Source organism: Chrysochloris asiatica, unplaced genomic scaffold (assembly GCF_000296735.1).
Source record: "Chrysochloris asiatica unplaced genomic scaffold, ChrAsi1.0 scaffold00102, whole genome shotgun sequence".
In the NCBI taxonomy this organism is placed as follows: Eukaryota; Metazoa; Chordata; class Mammalia; order Afrosoricida; family Chrysochloridae; genus Chrysochloris; species Chrysochloris asiatica.
In genome coordinates this window covers 306,454-325,895 of record NW_006408620.1, presented here as the reverse complement: position 1 = coordinate 325,895, position 19,442 = coordinate 306,454, and the positions used below count along the sequence as shown (strand labels likewise).

Below are 19,442 nucleotides of genomic sequence, written 5' to 3'. Positions count from 1 at the left end.
GTGGCAGCGGTGGTGAGGTTGGCCCAGGATCGAGCATTGTTTCGTTCTGCTGTGCATGGGGTCACTATGAGTCGGCTTCGACTTGATGGCACCTGACAACAACAACAACAACAATCAATAATGCCAAAGATGAAGAAACTGAAGATTTTTACCAACATGCAATCAAGATGCATTGATAAATTGCTAGTGTATAGAATTTAAAAGTTGGAAACAAAGAAGGACCAGTAGTTGGAAATATGGCCTTGGAGACAGAAATGATAATAGAAATCACATGACAGAAGTTTGCAAGACCAATGATGTATTCATTGTAAATAATTTGTTTTCAACAACTTAAGTGGCAACTATCCATGTGGATGTCATAGGTGGAATGTATAGGAATCAAATCAACTACATCTGGGGAAAGAGACATGGAAAAGCTCAATCTCATCAATCAGAATTAGGACAGTGGCTGACTGAGAACAGAACAATTGCTCTTATGCAAGTTCTAGTTGAAAATGAAGAAAATTAACCTTGAGTATATACCACCTGAATTTAGAGATCATCACATGAATAGATTTGACATACTGAACACTAATGACTGAAGACCAGACAAGTTGTGGGATAACATCAAGGATATCATACATGAAGAAAGCAAAAGTTCATTAAAAAGACAGACAAGAAAGGAAGATCAAAACGGATGTCAAAAGAGTCTGAAAATTGCTCTTGAACATGCAGTAGCTAAAACAAAAGGAAGAAATGATAACGTAGAAGAACTGAATATAAGATTTCAAGGTGAATCTTGAGAAGACAAAGTATTATAATGAAATGTACAAACACCTGGAATGAGAAAACCAAAAGGGAAGAACGTGCTTAGATTTTTGCAAGCTGAAATAACTAAATAAAACATTCAAGTCTAGAGTTACAGTACTAAAGGATTCTATGGCAAGATACTGTATGGCACAGAAAACATCAAAACAAGATGGCAGTAACAGAGTACCAAAAAGAATAGGTCAACATTGAACCATTTCAGAAGGTAGCATATGATCAAGAATTGATGGTATTGAAGGAAGAAGTCCAAGGTGCACTGAAGGCATTGGTGAAGAACAAGACTGCAGCGATTGAGATGTTTCAAGAAAAGGATGCAGTGCTTTGAGGTCCTCACTCACCTATGATAGCTACCTGGCCGACAGAAAGGAAGACATCCATATTTGTGCTCATTACAAAGAAAGGTGATCCAACAGAATTCAGAAATCATCATCAAGCAAAATGTCAGAAGAGCATGAGTGAAGTGTGAGAGCTCTACCTAGAGAAGCGGTGACAGAGACACCTTGGCAGAGGCATCCCTTCTCCAGTTGGATTTCAAGCATCTTCCAACCCGAGGGGCTTATCTTCCAGTAATATTCAGACAACATTCTGCTGCGATCCATAAAGTTTTCAGTGTCTAGCCCTTGAGAAGTAGTCTGTCTCTCCTTCTTCCTAATCTGTCTTAGTCTGGAAGTTCTGCTGAAACCTGTCCACCGTGGGCGACCCTGCTGACATTTAAAACACCAGTGGCATAGCTTCCAGCATCACAGCAACACGCAAACTACCACAGCACGACAAACTGACACACGAGTGATGGAGAGTGTAAGAAGAACTCTTAAAGTTCAAAGCAGGACAAAAAAAATTTAAATATTTGGGTATTTTACCCAAGAAGGTATTAAGTGCCATAAGTGCAAGAAAAGATGCTCAACATCGTTCGTTATGAGGGAAAGCAAATTAAATCTACAATGATGTACAATAGTCACTTGAATGGGTGTAATCAAAAAAGCAGACGACAATGTAGAGAAATGGCAAATCTCATTCACTGCTGAGGGAAATGTAAAATGGCTCAATCACTTCAGAAAGTAGGTGTTTAGTTGCTTAAAAGTTAAATATAATCTTACCATTGTTGTGGTTGTTAAGTGCCTTCTATTTGGTTCTGGCTCATAGTGACCCTAGGGTTTCTGAGGAGCAGTTGGTGGGTTTGAACTGCCGACCTTGTGGTTCTCAGTCCAGTACTAGTCCTATAGCGCCACACCAGGAGTCCAATCTTACCGTTGTTGTTGTTGTTGTTAAGTGCCTTCGAGTCGGTTCATAGCGACCCTGTACAGGGTTTCCGAGGGTGTAAATCCTTACGGGAGTAGAAAGCCTCATCTTTCTTCCGCGGAGTGACTGGTAGTTTTGAACCGCTGACCTTAAGGTTCGCAGCCCGATTCGTAACCACTACGCTACCAGAAGAAATTGCACTGGATATATATTCAAGAGAAATGAAAACATACGTCCACTCAAACAAAGACTTATAAGCAAATGCTCAGAAGAGTGTTATTCACAATAGTCAAAGAGTAGAAACAATTCAAATGTCCATCAACCAATGAAGGATACATGATGTGTAGATGACTTGTCCACAGTGAAAAGGAACGAAATACTGATATAAGCTAAGACATGTTGTTGTTGTTGTTGTTAGGTGCTGTAAAGTCAGTTCCGACTCATAGCAACTCTACATACAACAGAATGAAACATTGCCTGGTCTTGTGCAATCCTCACAACTATTGTTACACTTGAGTCATTGCTGTGGCCACTGTGCAAATCTATCTCCTTGGAGGACTTCATCTTTTTCCCTGACCCTCCACTTACCAAGCATTATGTCCTCCAGGAACTGGTCCCTCCTGATAGCAGACCCAAAGTATGAGAGACAAAGAAAGTCTAGCCACCCTGACTTCTAATGGTCATTCTGGTTGTACTTCTTTCAACACAGATTGGTTTGTTCTTCTGGTAGTCCATGGTACTTTTAATATTCTTCTCCAGCACAATAACTGAAATACATCAATTCATCTATGGTTTTGTTTAAGCTATTACATGTTGTTGTTGTTGTTGTATGCCGCTGAGTTGGTTCCCACTCATAGTGACCCTGTATGGAGTTTTCGAGGAGTAGCTGGTGAGCTTGAACCACTGACTTTGCAGTTTAAACGAACCTTGAGGTTGAGTGTTTATCCTCCAATGCCATACCAGGATTCAATGTTATGACATGGGTGAACCTCAAAACCCTTATGCTGAGTGAAAGCTTTTGCTTCAATGGGCAAAACACTACACACTTGTATGATGCCATTTATATAAACTGATAACATTTAAATAGAGACTGAAACCAGATCTGTGGTTGCTTGTGGTGACGGGGTGTGTGTGGAAGGGGTGGGTAGAAATAACTGCAAACTGATACAAGAAAACTCGTTGGAATGATGGATGTTCTAAAACTGCAGTGCAGTGATGGTTGTCCAAATGTATAAATCTGTTGAAGATTACTGAATTGTATGCTTACAGTGGGAATTTTGGCGTGGCGCTGTAGGATAAGCCCTGGACCACAAGGTCAGTTTGAACCACAAGGTCAGCAGTTCAAACTCACCTTGGGAATCCTATACAGGGTCACTATGAGTCGTAAGTGACTTGATGGCACTTAGCAATATCAACAATATTTACAGTGAGAACAGTGGTGGGATTCCTACTTTCCATGCAGGGCACTGGGTTTGATTCCCAGCCTATGCACTTCAGGTACAAACTGCCACCTACCAATCAGTAGTGGAGCTTTCCAGAGGCAGACTAGGAAAAATATTCTGGTGATCTACTTCCCTGAAAACAGCCTAGTGATGCTTCCCTCAAAACAAAAGCAGCCAGATTTCCTACCGACACGGAAGTGGTCAGCTCGGAAGCCAGGTCCCAGTAGAGTGGCCACATAGAGACCCCACCATCATGGGAAAAGCAAGCCTCCAATAAAACCATCACTCAAAAGAAGATGATGCAGCCTTGATGACTAGGACAGTGACGACGTCAGATGACAAGGGGATTCACCAAAATACACTTTGTTGTTAAGTGCCGTCAATCAGTTCTGATACATAGCGACGCTCTATGGGATTTACGAGAAGAAGCTGGTGCTCCAGACTGGTCTGCTTGTCCTTTCAAGTAGAGATGTCCCACCTCAGAAGATTCTGGACGGGGATCAGGATTCCACCTATGGTCTTGCGCAGTGCAAAGGCTCTGCTGGGAGCCTCCTTCACTGGGCAAGTTCTAGCCCCATTTTGGGTATTCCAATCCGTTGTAGGCTAAAGATGGACTTGAAAGCTTTCTATGGTGATGTTTCTGGCTATTCCTCTCTCTCCCCTTCAAGTGTCTATTTTACAGTAGTAGGCAAGGGAAACCAAGATTCAAAAGACAGGCAAGCATCTTAACATCATTTCCCCACTTTTACCCATTCAAACCATGCCTCCATCCTTGTATCCCCCAGCTCTGTTGTTCCACGGTTGTGCTTACATCATTATTTACCTCTGTCCTATTTAGCCCATGTAAACCTGTCTAGCTAGTCTCCCATTCACCTTGTTTTCCTTTTCCCTTCCCCTTCTAGTGTATGCCCCCAACCCCGGCACCCAAGCTGTCCTGTGCCTGTTCCCTGCCTTGTGCTCCACTATCCTGTGGTTGTTCCCTACCCTGCGCTCCACTTTCTCTTTCCTCCTCTCACCCCACCCCATATACCCCCAGTAATCAACAAAATAATAAAAAAATAATAATAATTCCCCGCCCCCCAAGAAAAAAACAAAAGCAGCCAGAAGGTGGGCAACTCCAGTCAGAAAATCCAATGGATCATAATGGTCCGGTCCTGCAGTGCGTGGAGTCGCCATGAGTCAGGGCCTGATTCAGTGGCTGTTAATTACAACAAACACAAACTAAGTGACTGCTATGGAACATGACTTATACCTAATAAAGCTGTAAAAATGAAAGCAGAGTGTCTAGGCCATCTTTGCACGTGGCCTCAGGGAAGATGATGGCACTAATGGGGGGAACTCTCTCTCACTGGCACCAGAGTGTTTGTGTTGCTGCTCGTGCTGGTCTCCATCCTGTGGATCCCTGTGGTTCAGGCCAGCCAGGGGGGCCAACTCTTCATTTACATTCAGTCCATCAGCTCCTACCTGCAGCCGCCTGTAGCAGTGGTCTTCATCATGGGATGTTTCTGGAAGCGGACCAATGAAAAGGTAGCCCTTGATCAGTCCCCCACAAGTACTGCCTCCCAATTCAGCCCATGAGGGTTAGGAAAGGATGGGAGTTGAAGGGTACTAGAGAAGAGATCTGAGGATGGGTTTGACCCAGGCGTTGGTGGGGATGGGGAAGTTTTGTGGAAGAAGATACTAGAAGCACAGTTACTTGACCTTTGATAAAAAGCAGTGGGTGTTCTCTGAAGTATTCTGATACATTTCATCAGTAAACAGGGAAATAGAATTAACAGGGAATGCGAAAATTATATGTAAATGATTAATTGTATGTTAAAGATATGCAAATAAGCAATTTTAATACTCCTAGGATCAGTGGTCCCAGCAGTGACTGTCACAAGAAAGAAACTCTTGAGACAACTTCTGGAAGTTTCAGGAGACCCTAGCGGGCAGCCCTTTCACGCTTGACGTCTCTGAGACGGCTGTGCTCTTATCCACAGGGTGCCTTCTCCGGCTTGATCGTGGGCCTGGCCATAGGCTTGATTAGGCTGGTCCTGGACTTTATTTATGTGCAGCCTCTGTGTGACCAGACAGATGAGCGTCCAGCAGTGGTGAAGGATGTCCACTACCTCTACTTATCCATCATCCTGTCTGTGGTCACCTTGCTCACTGTGTCCATCGTGAGCTGGTTCACAGAGCCGCCCTCCAAGGAGCTGGTACCGTGTGTCTGATTACATTTGTGTTCCAACTGTCTCGGTTGCAACTGACAGAGCACTGATTTAGACTGGCTTAAGCAAAAAGAATTAATTGTTTAAAAAGCTAAACAATCCAGGATTAAGATTTAGGGACAGTTTGACATAGGACAGAGACTCTGGGTAGTGCAAATATTTAATGCATTTGGCTATTAACTGAAAGGTTGGAGGTCTGAGACCTTCAACAGATCCTTAGAAAAAAGGCCAATCTACTTCTGAAAAATCAGCCTTTTGCAAACCCTCTGGACATATAGTGTGTTCCTGAGTCAAAATCTACTCCATGCCAACTGGTCTGCCTTCAGTTTGATTCAAACCTCTGAACAGGTCATCAGAGTCCATCTGTCTCTTCTATGCATATTCCATCCTTGGGCTTCTAGAAATACACTGGTACTTATTCTCACTAAGCAAAAACAGAAGCATTTTTGTCCCAGCATTTTAGTAAAGTTCTTTTTTTCTTCTCTTCTTCTTTTCCCATTGATCAAGGCAGTTTTAAGATAAATGCTTATGTGCATCAATTCAATCCAGAGGAATGGATGAGCTAAATGGCCGACCCTCAGATCCCATGATACCCTAGGGTTTAGGATAAGCCCAGAGACTAGAATGAGGAAAGGTTAGGTCCCAAAATTAGGCAGAGTATTGGATGGGAGAAATGACCCTAACTTCTAAGAACGCAAGGAACTGAAGTTTGCTGGATGGTGGGGTGAGAAGAGGAGACTGAGGAGATGTGAAGGCTGGTTCTGGGGTGGGGCTGAAGATGGGAAAAACGGGTGGCAGCCCCTCTCCCTCACTTTTCATCTCTGCTCCTCAGGTCAGTCGCCTGACCTGGTTTACTCGTCATGATCCTGTGGCCCGGAAGGAACCGCCTCTGCCTTCTACCCTTCCTCGGAATGGGACCCTGGAGGGTAGCGGCACCAGCATCCAGCTTGAGACTGTTCAAGAAAACATGCCCAGAACACACAGCTGTGAGTTGTGTCTCTCCTTGGTTACAGTCAGAGCCTCAAGACACATTATGTGGTTCAGGGGAAATATTTCTATCAAATTGTGGGTCAGAAAAAGGGGTGGACTTGGAATAGATACCCCAAGAAATTCTCTACTAACTTTCAACAGAAGCCTCCAATGGGCAATGGTGGTGGTGTGCTGAGGAGTTGGTTCCGATTCATAGTGACCCTGCATAGGCTTTCCAAGGCTGTAAATCTTTACGGAAGCAGAAAGCCTCATCTTTCTCCTGTGGTAGTTTCGAATTGCTGATCATGAGATTAGCATCCTGATTCGTAACCACTATGCTACCAGAGCTCCTTCCAAATGGGCAACTGTAGCAGATAGTTTTGTTGTTGTTGTTGTTTTTAAGTGCTTTGGAGTCAGTTCCAACTCACAGCAACCCTGCATAGGGTTTCTGAGGTGTGGCTCATGGATTTGAACCACTGACCTTGTGGTTAGCAGTGCAGTGCTTTCCCTACTGCTCCACACCAGCACTGTAATATTTGTTAGATGCTTACTAAGATACAGTTCATTTAATCTTCATGCAATCTCACAAAGTAGCTTGGAGCCATTAGTATTCTCTACATTAATGGTTTCAAGCTGGCAGCTTACGGTTGTACTTTGGTTTTGCCCATCTACTGTTTGAATACAATGTCAGTTAATATTTAAAGATTGGGCGATTTCACGTAAAAATCCAGATTTTCATCTTCACTTGAAAAATGGGAATAGATGGCAACACTGAGATCATGTGTCTATGTGGTAAAAGTTGTCTGGAGTCGCAAAGCAGCTGTTCCTTAGACCTGAGGTAGGCCCGCCAGTGAGTCAGGGGCCCGATAAGTCCCCATTGTCGCCAGGACTTGGAGGCTGTAGGTTGTCAGAGCTTGCTTTCTTTCTTTGTACATGTTTGGTAATTGTAGACATGAACTCAAGTCAACTTAAAGTGGGAAACTGAAGGACAGACTATGTGATTAAATAAAAATAAGACAGCATTTTTGGGGGATGGGGAGAGGCTAAGATTATTTTGATATGCTTAATATACAAATCTGTTCCCCTAGACACCACTTTTGGTCCTGGTGTAGCACTGGAGGATAAGCATTAGACTTGTTGTTATGTCTCGTGGAGTCGGTTCCGACTCATAGTGACCCTGTACAGGGTTTCCAAGGCTGTAAATCTTTATGGGAGCAGAAAGCTTCATCTTTCTCCCACAGAACAGCTGGTAGTTTCGAACTGCTGACTTAAGGGTCACAGTCCGATTTGTAACCACTACGCTATCAGAGCTCCTTTACTACCAACTCCAAAATCAGTAGTTAAAACCAATCAGCTACTCCTTGGAAACAGGGTTGCTGTGAGTTGAACCAACTGGACGACACTTATCAACAATGACACACACATTTGTCATGCTCTGTAGACATTTGAGTTTGCTGCTCCATCTCTGAGTGGAGAACATTTCCTACACGTGTGCTCGTTTCCTTTCAGTTTCCAGGAGGGCAATGTGTCACAGCAGAATCAGGTCAAGGCAGTTCCTAAGTCCGCCTCTGCCACTCTCTTCCGGCTGTGTGTAAACTGTAGTGAACAGCTCAGGTTCATTGACCCTATAAGCCTCTCAATTTCTTCATCTGAAAATGGTGAAACACCCTGAAAAAATACCCATCTTTCAGAATTAGGCAAGGAAGGTACAGAAAGTACTTATCACACAGAACACTCCCACAGGCGAAATGACCCATTTCCATCACCTTTCTTTGCGTGGTTCTTTTTAGGTGATGTGACCCCAAAACAGTCCAAAGTGGTGAAAGCCATCTTGTGGCTCTGTGGAATGGCGGGCAAGGACAAGGAAGAGCCCACGAGCAAAGGGGAACCTGCCCTAGCGTCCTTGGAAGAAAAGCCCTTCGTGAAAACCCTTCTCGACATCAACCTCATTATCTGCATCAGCTGTGCCGTCTTCCTCTGGGGTTACTTTGCTTGATGTTGGTCAGACCCAGGAATCTAAGCTCTCAGTTTCCAATGTCCCATTTTTGTTTTTTAATGAAAGGGAAAAATAAATAAATAAAGCTTTTGTTTGTTTACCATGACAGTCAAAACATGTTTATGGGATATTTTCAACATAACAACGAGCTTTGTTCCTTTTTTTTTTTTGAGAGGAAAATAACAAATTTATTTTGTCAGCCAGGAGGAAATGTGTAGATCACATCTGAGGTCATCAGAATGTGAGGGTTGAAAGTCTTATTGATCAAATCCATGAGAAGTTTCATTCGCCATCATTGCCTGTGTGAACAAAGGATATTTATATTGGTGAGACTATACTATAACGTTCCCTTTTACCAGCTAAAACATGGAAATCCACAACTACTGTTATTATATTTATTCTAGCCTTTTGTTCCTTGTTAAAATGTCATTAAATCTGCATGCAATCATAATCTTATCTCCCAAGTTTGACTTAGCTATGAATAAGTTCAGTAGATCTGATATTACTAAGTGAAAGGGGAATAGAAGGCCTATAGATATGTTTCTGGGAAATCACAGAAATAGCGAGGCGGATGGGGGGGAAGGGGGGAGGATAGGTAGCTTACAGCTTCCAGGGCAGCTTCTATTATGAGAGCCAGAAGGTGGGGATTCTACTATTACTTTTCCTCTTCACTTTTTATTGAAAGTTAATGGCTGAAAAATTGATCTATAAGTGGGTAATGCTAGAAAGAAAGTTATACAGTGGTTTTCATAAAAATCATCAAAGTACATACACAAAGATTCTGAATCTGCACGTTAAAAGCACACTTAAATTTTTGTCTTTGGGGATGAATAATAGATGGTCCACAGACAACAAATAATGATATTAAGTGTAACCAAAATCTATGTATCAAAGTTATTTCAAAATGTAGATGTTGAACTTGAACTCTTGTCCTTAGTAACCACAACATTGTTGTGCTTACTGTGAATTGGGCTCAGGGTGCTGCAGTTCTTCAATTTACACACACCTGAGGCCCATTCTAAAGTGGATACACCAGAAATCCAGGCACTTTAACGCTTCTAAATTTCCATCTCTCTCTGGGCCTTATTTCTACAAGACATGGGAGGAGAAAACATAAGGCCTAGTCTGAAAACCATTCAAGATTTCCACTGAGTCTCTGAACTAGAGCTCTAGCCTCCCCACCAGAACATAGTTCAAGTTGACCAGGTGAACCTTGAGATGGTTCGATAGAATTAAGCAGCAGGTGAGCTTTGTTGTTGTTAAGTGCCTTGGAGTTAATTCCGACCCATAGTGACCCTGTACGGGGTTTCCAGGGAAGAGCTGGGGGTTTGTACCGCTGACCTTTGTGGTTCGTAGTCCAGCGTTGATCCTCCAGCACCTAAACCAGGTGAGTTTTAACTGTTATTTTTTTCTTGTGACTTGGAACTAGCCCTTTAATACCACAGGTATGATTCTGTGAGGGTACCAAACTCTACCCATTATAATTCATTCTAACCCCTGAATCATGCTGTATAAAATATTTTCTTCACCTGCAGAACATAAGCTGTGTTCATAAATTGAATGCCATCCCTAAAGGAAAAATTGCTTCCTAAATCATCCAAGAAAATAGCTTCTTGAGTTAGGGGTGGTAGGCAGAAATTTCCAATAGTAAGAAGTAAAATATTAGAAAATTTTCAATTTGCCTAAAGCTCTTTCTTTGTATTCATTTGTTTTGTAGTTTAGAGAAATGCCTTTTTTTTTTTTTTTTTAATATTATGTTCTTTTATTCCCTAGCCTTAATCAGAAATCTCTTCAAAGTCAGTATTTTTTCCTTTATTATGTATAATTATAAATGAAGTTTTAAAAATTGCTATAACTTAATATAAATGCTCCAACCACATTAAATTTCCTATAGATTTAGGCTGTGGCTCATGGTGATCCCGTGTGTGTCGGAGTAGATCTGTGCTACGTAGGGTGTTTTATGAAATCTGCAGATGTATTTCAAGATTTTCAAGTGTTCCCCTATCTACCTTGTTCTTCCATTCCCCTCCCCCTTCCTGTGTATTGCCCTCCCCAGTGCCCAAACTGTGATGTGTCTATCCCCTACCCTGTGCTCTGCTGTCCCCTCCCTCCCACCCCTGGTAACCAACAATTTTTTTTTTTTTTTTTTGCCTTTTAGTATGGGTATTTTTTCTTAAGCTTTTATAATAATGATGTTATGCAATAATTTGTCCTTTTGTGACTAATTTCACTCAGCGTAATGTCTGTCCTCAAGGTTCATCCATGTTATGCGGTGGCTTGCAGCTTCCTTGTTATTCTTCAAAGTAACGTAATAATCCATTGTGTGTATGTGCCACAGTTTGTTTATCCATTCTTCCATGGACGGGCACTTAGGCTGTTTGCATCTTTTTGCTATTGTAAATAGTGCTGCTGTGAACATTGGTGTGCATATATATATATATTTACTCGTATTCTGGCTCGTATTTCTTGTGGATATATACCAAGTAGAAGAATTGCTGGATCATAAGGTATTTCTATTTCCAACTTTCTGAGGAAATGCCACACTGTTTTCCAGAGTGATTAGACTAGCTTTGTTCTTTGTGAAAGGGAGTGAAGAACCAAACTGGAAAAGGATCAGTATGAAAGCATTTTTCTCCCAAAAGGCTTGTTACTCACTCTTTCTGTCCATCATGCAATATCCACAGCCAAATTCAAAGACCCATGGAATTTCTTCTGAGAGCAGCCGTATCTCCTGGGCTGGGTGATTGGCATTGGAAAGTTTCCTCCACTTACTTTCACAGAGCATTCTCCCTTGGCATCCACTGTTACTAGCTTTGGGTGTAAAAATCACTGGTCTCCAAAGGTTTTCTCATTGTGATACATGCTCCTGGATATGATTTGTAGAAATCAGGCCCAAGGGAGTATCTAGTGTAGACATACCACAGAAAGACAAAGGGATTGTGTGTACTTTCCAGGTTATAGCTCAAGCTATGTGTCTTCAGAAGTCTGTCCTTGGGAAGGCTGAGAAGAGGCTCAGTTCTGTGCAGTGCCATGGGAAGGGGACCCAGTGATGGTACCGTTCCTCTGGTAGGATCACGGGGACGAGAAAGTCAGAAGATTCAGGTGCCACTCTTGACTCTGCCGCTCAGGGTGTCAGTTTCTCTGTCTGAACAAGTGTGATTACAGCTCTAAGCACACTGTACTGAGCTCCCACATCCCACTGCATCCAAGGAGAGTAGCTCACTTGGTACTGACTTTTTTGTTAAAATTTTTAAATTTGTGAATTGGGTTAAAGTTTACAATGCAGACCATCAGCTTTTTTTTTTTTTTTCCCAATTACAAAACAAGTTTATAAGGTCATCTTTGGAACTAAAAAATCAGATTGTAAGATCTGTGATTTAATGAGGAGTGCAGTGTTTTCTTTTCCTCTCATGGAACTGTATTCCAATTTGTATTACCATTACTTTGATGATTAACATATAGAAGCGAGAGTTACACAACACAATTGTGATGGAACTAATTAACAACTTGGCTCGATGAGGACCAGCATTCAGCTACCCTGTTCCCGAGAACACATGTCCGTCCCTTCGTTGGATCCATTATTGAGGGATAGCTTCACTACTTGTGTTCCGTCTCTATGTATTTTACCGTAATAAGAAATCACTACAGAGTTATCAGACTTTTGGCGACAGCAAAAGGGGCAAATGTACTTTAAAAAAAAATCTGTTTTTCAATACCAAGGATCAAACATGTTGGCTAAACTGGTTGGCCACATACTGGCTTGGAAAAGATTTTGTTGTTGGCCACTGAGTTGTGTCACCCCCATCACTGCTGGGGATGGGACCGTTGTGATCTGTAGGGTTGCATTGGTGGATTCTCAGAAGTGAGTTGCCAGACTTTTCTCCCTATCTGTCTTAGTCCGGGAGCCCCGCTGAAGCCTGTTCAACAACACAGCACCACATGAGCCACTCACTGGCAGACGTTAAGTGCATTAGCCAGGAATTGAACTCAGGTCTCCCACAGGGAAGAGATGAATTCTTCTGTGGAACCATCAGTGCCTGAGTATGAATAAGACCAAAGCCCTGAATGTGTTCAAAAGCTGCTGTATACTCATCCAGGGGAGCTGTCCTAGTGGTCGAAACCTCTAGAACATCTCTCAGTTCTGATTTCTCGGCACCCAGACTATGCTGGTGTTTTTCTACAACCAGTCTTCCTGTGGGAACAGCCTTGGGGCCCCCTGTCTTCACTTCCTTTCTGTGTAAGGGGCTCTGCTCCCTGCTGGGGAGAGTGTGCGCCACTTCCTGGTTTCTTGGCTGGCTGTTGTGTGGAAATTCTGCCCCTGATGCCCGGGTTGCACTGTGGCCACGTTCCTTACACTTTTGGTTACCATTTAGTAAACGTGGCTTGTGTTAAAAACACAACAGCTGAGACAGATTGCTTCCTCAAACACTTTGCAAGTGTGGAGAATTGAATTGAATTGAATGGAGTCATTTTGCTGGGCGAGGGAAGGTGATTTGTGTAGCTTCTGAAGGAAGTTACATGGCTCAGAAAGAAGATGGGTTCTTTTTCAAGTTGGGGGTTAATATGCTGAGCTGGTAACCAAAAAGGGATCCCTGGGGGTGCTGTAGGGTATGCGCTGGACTGCTAACCACAAAGTTGACAGTTCAATCCCACTAGCCCTCTCCATGAGAGTAAGATGAGGCTTCCTGCTCCCGTAAAGATTTACAGCCTCAGAAACTCTATACAGGATTGTTATGAGTTGGAGTTGAATTTATGGTAATAGGTTTGTGTGTGTGTGTATGTGTATGTATGTATGTAACCAAAAGATTGACAGTTGGTGGCCTTGGAACAAAGGCCTGGGGATCTCCTTCCAGAAATCCACTATTGAAACCCTACAGAACTCAGTTGTACCCCAACACATGGGGCCATGGTGAGTCAGAGCCAACTTGAAGGAAACTGTTGAGGTGAGAAGTGGAAAGAGAAAAGATTAGGGGGAACAAAGCGTGGTTCTCCCACTTGTACACAAAGTCACAGTGACAGAAAAGGGAACCTTTGTTTGTGGAACATCTAAGGGTTAGATTGTGTGGCCTGAGGGTAGGCTTGTGGCTTCTTTTCTCCGCAGTGGGGTGGGTCTGTTCTGACCCCCGTTCTGAGGTGACCCGTGTGGGATGGAACCCTGGCTGCAACCTGCAGCTTCATTCTCCTATGTTTTAAGAGCGCCTTTGCCCCCTTCCTACTCTCTCACTGGGCACCCTAGGATTGCCTCTGATATACACTGTTGTCGTTGTTAAGTGCTGTCGAGTCAATTCCAACCCACAATGACCCTGCACAGGGTTTCCGAGGCTATAAATCTTTACGGGAGCAGAAAGCCTCATCTTTCTCCCGTGGAACAGGTGGTAGTTTTGAACTGCTCAGAACCTGATTTGTAATCACTACGCTACCAGAGCTCCTTACCCCAAAGCCTGTGTGGTGGCCTGTATCCGTTTTCTAGGGCTGTGTAAAACTTCACATACTGGATGCTTTGAAAGAACAGAAATGAATCCTGGAGGCTGGAAATCTAAAATCAAGATGTTGGGAGGGCCATGTTTTCTCTTAAGGGTTTAGAAGGGTTCTTCCTGCTTATTCCAGCTTCCGGGTATCTTACACCTTTCTCAGTTTGCAGATACATCTCTCCAGTCACTGTCTGTGTTTTCTCATGGCCTTTCCCTCAGAATCTGTGTGTCTCTTTACATCCTAGAAGAACACCAGCCGTAGTAGATTAGGGCCACCCCTGCTCTGTGACCTCACCTCAATTTAACTGATTACATCTGCAAAGACCCTATTTTTTTTTAAAAAATGACATTCCCAAAGATGGCTAGGACTGAAATCTATCCTTCTGGGCAATAGTTACGGAACCCAAATCAGGACAGCGACCTTAAGTCTCATTCCAGAAAACGAAGCCTCTCCCCTCCCCTCCCCTGGTGGACCAGAGACTGAGGTGTAGCCAGCCCTGCTCTTTACGTCATCACTATTGTTAGGTGCCGTTGAGTCAGTTCCGACTCACAGTGACCCTGTGCCTAACAGAACAAATCACTGCCTGATCCTGTGCCATCTTCACAATGGTCGTGTTTTGAGCTTATTGCTACTGCCACAGTGCCAATCCCCCTTACACAGTGGGTTGCTGTTGGTATTAACTGCTGTGACTCACAGCGACCACCTAGAGGGTTCCTAAGGCTGTAAATCTTTTACAGAAGCCGAAAACCTCCTCCTTCTCCTGAGGAACGTGTGATGGGCTTGAATTGCTGACCTCATGGTGAGAATGGTGGTGGGCTCCTTCATCTTATAGTTGTAGTTGTTAAGTACCATGGAGTCAATTCTGACCCACAGTGACCCTGTACAGGGTTTCCAAGGCTGCAAATCTTTACAGGAGCAGAACGCCTCATCTTTCTCCTGCAGAACAGCTGGTAGTTTCAGACTGTCGACCTTGAGGTTAGCAGCCCGATTCATAACCACTATACTACCAGAGCGCCTTATGTTGCATAGTAGGTGTCCTGAAAACATCATTTTTCTGCTTTTTCCTCTCGTTAGCAGCTTCAGGTTTTAATTGAAAAATTGCTTTGGTTAGCTCTCAGAATGTAACAAATCAGCAACCCAATTTCTCACTAAAAGAGTGGGCTGCACAAGTAAAAAGAATTTCAGTGACTCTGAAAAACAAATAAGAATACTGTAGTTCTTATTTGTCTCCTGCTTCCTGAATTTCACATTCCCTCAGCACTAGCAGAAGATAACATGGTGCCTGCTTTGTGGTTCAGAAAAGCCAAATCCACTGACTATGAATAAAACTGGAACCACAGGCTCTGTGGGAGGGAAGACGGATTTGTAATAGAAATAGTAACTGGTTGAAGAAAAGGAAAGCCGCCGCCATCAGTTGTCTGTGGGCATACTTTGACCACCAGAGTCCATATTTCAGTCCGTATGTATTAACCCCTTCCCAGGTGCTGTTGAGTCAAATCCTCATGTGTGTCAAGAGTAGAACTGTGCTGATTTTTTGGAAGTAGACCACCAAGCCTTCCTTCTGAGGAGCCTCTGGATAGAATCAAAAGTCTGAACTTTTGATTAGCAGTCCAGTGTGCTAATTGTTTGCATTACCCAGGGACTCTAAGATGCGATGGTTCCTGGGAACAGACATACGTATAGGTCAGGTGTGTTAGTTTATTTCAGTCAAATCTCCCAATCAAGTTTAAGCAGTACCATCCACTTCAGGTCAGATGATTTTGAAGGGTGAGGCTGGCTTTATAGCCTGTCCCAATTGTTCCAGAACATGGCTCTCATGTGCGCATCTCACCCGACAGCTCCCACCTGTCTCTCCACCTGTGACTGCCTCACTTACCTTGCCATACTGAGAGGTTTGAGCCCGAGGAAGCAGGGGTCCTAGTGCGCTCCTGTGCGGTTCTGCATATTTCAGAGAAGGTGCCTGCTACACCTGGCATGGCGCTGTGAGGTCAGCACTGCACTACGAGCCACAGGGTCAGCAGTTCAAACCTACCAGCTGCTCTATAGAAACCCTACACCGGGTCGCTATGAGTCGGAACCGACTTAACAGCAACAAGGCATTTGAGACCCATAAATGTGAATGTTTCAGGGAATAGATTTTCAAATTTTGCTAACCTCAAGTCCTGGTGAGGCACTGTAGGATAAGCAGTGGACTGCTGATCACAAGGTTGGTGATTCAAACCCACCAGCCACTCCTTGGAAACCTTGTACAGGGTCGCTGTGAGGTAGTACTCACTTGATGGCACTTAACAACAACAACAACAGACTGCTAACCTGGAGTCCTGGTGTGGTGGTGCTGTAGGATAAGCACTGAACTACTAACCGCAAGGTTGGTGGTTCAAATTCACCAGCTGCTCCTTAGAAGCCTTACACAAGTTCATTATGAGTCAGAACCGACTCGACAGCACCTAATAATAACAGCATACTGCTAACCAAGGAGCCCTAACAGTGCAGTGGGTGGAGCTTTGGGCTGCTAACTGAAAGGTATGTTACTGGTTTGAACACACTGCCATTCCATAGGAGAAAGAGGATGCAGTCTGCTCCCATAAGGATTTGCAACCTCAGAAACCCTAGGGAACAGTTGACTCTGTCCACCAGGGTCCTTATGAGTCAGAATCAACTGGACAACAGTGGGTTTGGATTATAATGCTAACCAAAAGGTTAAAGGTTTGCTTCTAACCCAGAGTACCTTGGAAGAAAGGCCTGGTGATCGACTGAAAATTATTGTTGTTGTTGTTGTTGTTAGGTGCCATTGAGTCGGTGCTGACTCATAGCAACCCTCTGCACAACAGAACAAAACACAGCCCGGTCCTGGACTGACCTCACAATTGCTGCCACTTTGCTAGTCCATGTCACAGGAGGTCCTCCTCTTTTTCTCTGACCCTCTACCTTCCAAACATGATATCCCTCTCCAGTGACTGGTCCCTCCTGAAAATAGGTCCAAAGAATGATAGGCAAAGTCTGGCCAGCCTGGCCTCCAAGCAGCACTCTGGCTGCACTTCTTTCAAAACAGATCTGGTGTTTCTTTTGGCAGTCCATGGCACTTTCAATATTCTCCTCCAACACCATAACTCAAATGTATCAATTCTTCTATGGTCTTCCTTATTCACCGTCCAGCTTTCACATGCATATGAGGCTATTGAAAACACCATGGCCTGGGTCAGGCGCACCTTAGTCCTCAAGCAAACACATCTTTGCTCTTCAACACTTTAAAAAGGTCGTGTGCAGCAGATTTTCTTAATGAAATATGTTGTTTGATAGACTGCAAAGCCATTTGAACTGCAAGGTTGGCGGTTCAAGATCACCAGCAGCTCCTCCGAAACTCTGTGCAGGGTCGCTATGGGTCGGAACCGACTCCACAGCACACAACCACTACCACCACCTCTGTGAATATATAGCAAGTTCATCATACCATAGCAATTTATGATCATTTCATTTATAAAAAATTTTTTTTCATCTTCCTCTTGTTTTGTTCTGATTATCAAGCCATCGAGGCTAGGTCAAATGGGTACTATCTGCAAGTTTGGGTGTTCTTGTGCATCTCCCCTCACTTCTTATCAGCTGGATGCTTCACTCTCAGCTCTAGCCCTCTGTGGCTCTGTCCTTGTCCATGGGCTCAGGTATCCCCAGACTTTGGACCAACCAGTCCTTCCTCTTCTCTCTCTCATCTCCAGGTCAATGGGAGTCTATGGAACGTGGTTGAACTCAGCCCATTTCTTCATTGCTGACTTTCTCCCACTCACCAGTAGACCAATGTGGTCGCCAGCAAGCTTGCTTGTCTGCTCATGTATTCCCTTTGAGTGTCAATATTAGAGAGGGGTTTGTTCTGAGGGACTTGATTGCTTCCAGCAAACAACTTGCTTATTCTTGTAGCAGCCAAACATACTGCCATTTTTGTTTTGGGTTTTTCCTGATGATCTTTCTTTGACGATTCTGTCGTTCTAGCTGTTCCAGGCTGGGCTGCTTGTCCTTTCTAGTGGGAATGTCCCACCTCAGAAGGTTCTAGATGGGGCTGAGGATTCCACTTAAGGTCCTATACACTGCAAAGGATCTGCAAGATGCCTATTTCACTGGGCAAGTTCTAGAACCCCTTTTAGGTATTCCAGTCAGTTATAGGCTGAAGATGGGCTTACAAGCGTTCTGTAGTCATGTTTCCCGACATTCCTTTCTATCCCACTCAAGCGTTTATTTTACAGTAGTTGCTTGCTTTGTTGCTAAGTGCCATCGAGTCAGGATCCGACTCATAGCAACCCTGTACAGGGTTTCCAAGGAGAAGCTGGTGAGTTGGAACTGCTGGCCTTAATGGCCCAAATCGACATTGCAGTTTACCACATTAACCGGCAGCGCCATACCAGAAGTCCAATAGTAGGCAAGGGAAACCAATATTCGTAAGATAGTCAAACATCTTATTATTCCTCCTCTTCAGACTATGCCTCGATCCCTGTATCTCAGAACTCTGTTGTTCCAAGATTGAGCATGAATCACTATTTACTTCTGTCCCATTTAGCCCATGCAAACCTGTCTCAGTGTTCCTGTCTACCTTGTTCTTCCACCTCTCCCCATTCTTATGTATTATCCTCCCCAGCACCCGAACTATGATGTGTCTGCACCCTACCATGTGCTCTACCTTCGCCTCTCTCCACCTCCCCGAAACCATCCCAACCCACCCCCACCAGTACCCAAGAAGTAATTTTTTTTCTTCACCTTTTAGTATGAGTATCTTCTCTTAAGTTTTTACAATAATGGTCCCATGCAATATTTGTCCTTTTGTGACTGATTTCACTCAGCATATTATCATCAAGGTTCATCCATGTTATGTGGTGGCTTACAGTTTCCTTGTTGTTCTTCAAGGTAGCATAATATTCCATTGTGTGTATGTACCGAAGTTTGTTTATCCATTCTTTCATTGATGGGCACTTCGGCTATCTTTGTGCTTTTGGTACAGTGACTCTGTGTATTCCTTCCGTCTTCTTCTTCTTTTTTTTTTTTTAATTTAAGGCTTTTATTGTGGATTGAGTGAAAGTTTACAGGGCACATCATCAGTTTCACATTCAACAATTCATATAACTTGTTTCATTACATTCATTATAATCCCTCCATATACCATCAGTTAAAAGTATTTCTCTCTATACACTTCAGCTTTTTTAAAAAAACACACAAACAAAAAAACCCACTCAGGCATATATAATAAATTACATCTCCAAAGGGCACATTCTGCAAGTCTGGTCCTGGCCACCAGTTCTTAGTCCTTCTCTTCTTAGTCCATGA

At 43.5% G+C, this 19,442-nt stretch overlaps 1 protein-coding gene across 3 annotated transcripts in view; it reads left to right on the top strand.

Moving 5' to 3' along the window:
* Nucleotides 1-8,663, top strand: part of SLC5A11 (solute carrier family 5 (sodium/inositol cotransporter), member 11) — a 55,872-nt gene extending 47,209 nt beyond the window's left edge. For all 3 annotated transcript variants that reach the window (XM_006867188.1, XM_006867187.1, XM_006867186.1), the window contains 4 exons: nucleotides 4,847-5,015; nucleotides 5,471-5,686; nucleotides 6,531-6,684; nucleotides 8,458-8,663. In XM_006867188.1, coding sequence (XP_006867250.1) covers nucleotides 4,847-5,015; nucleotides 5,471-5,686; nucleotides 6,531-6,684; nucleotides 8,458-8,663 — 745 coding nt within the window. The remainder of the gene's footprint in view (nucleotides 1-4,846; nucleotides 5,016-5,470; nucleotides 5,687-6,530; nucleotides 6,685-8,457) is intronic.
* Nucleotides 8,664-19,442: the final 10,779 nt, after the last annotated feature.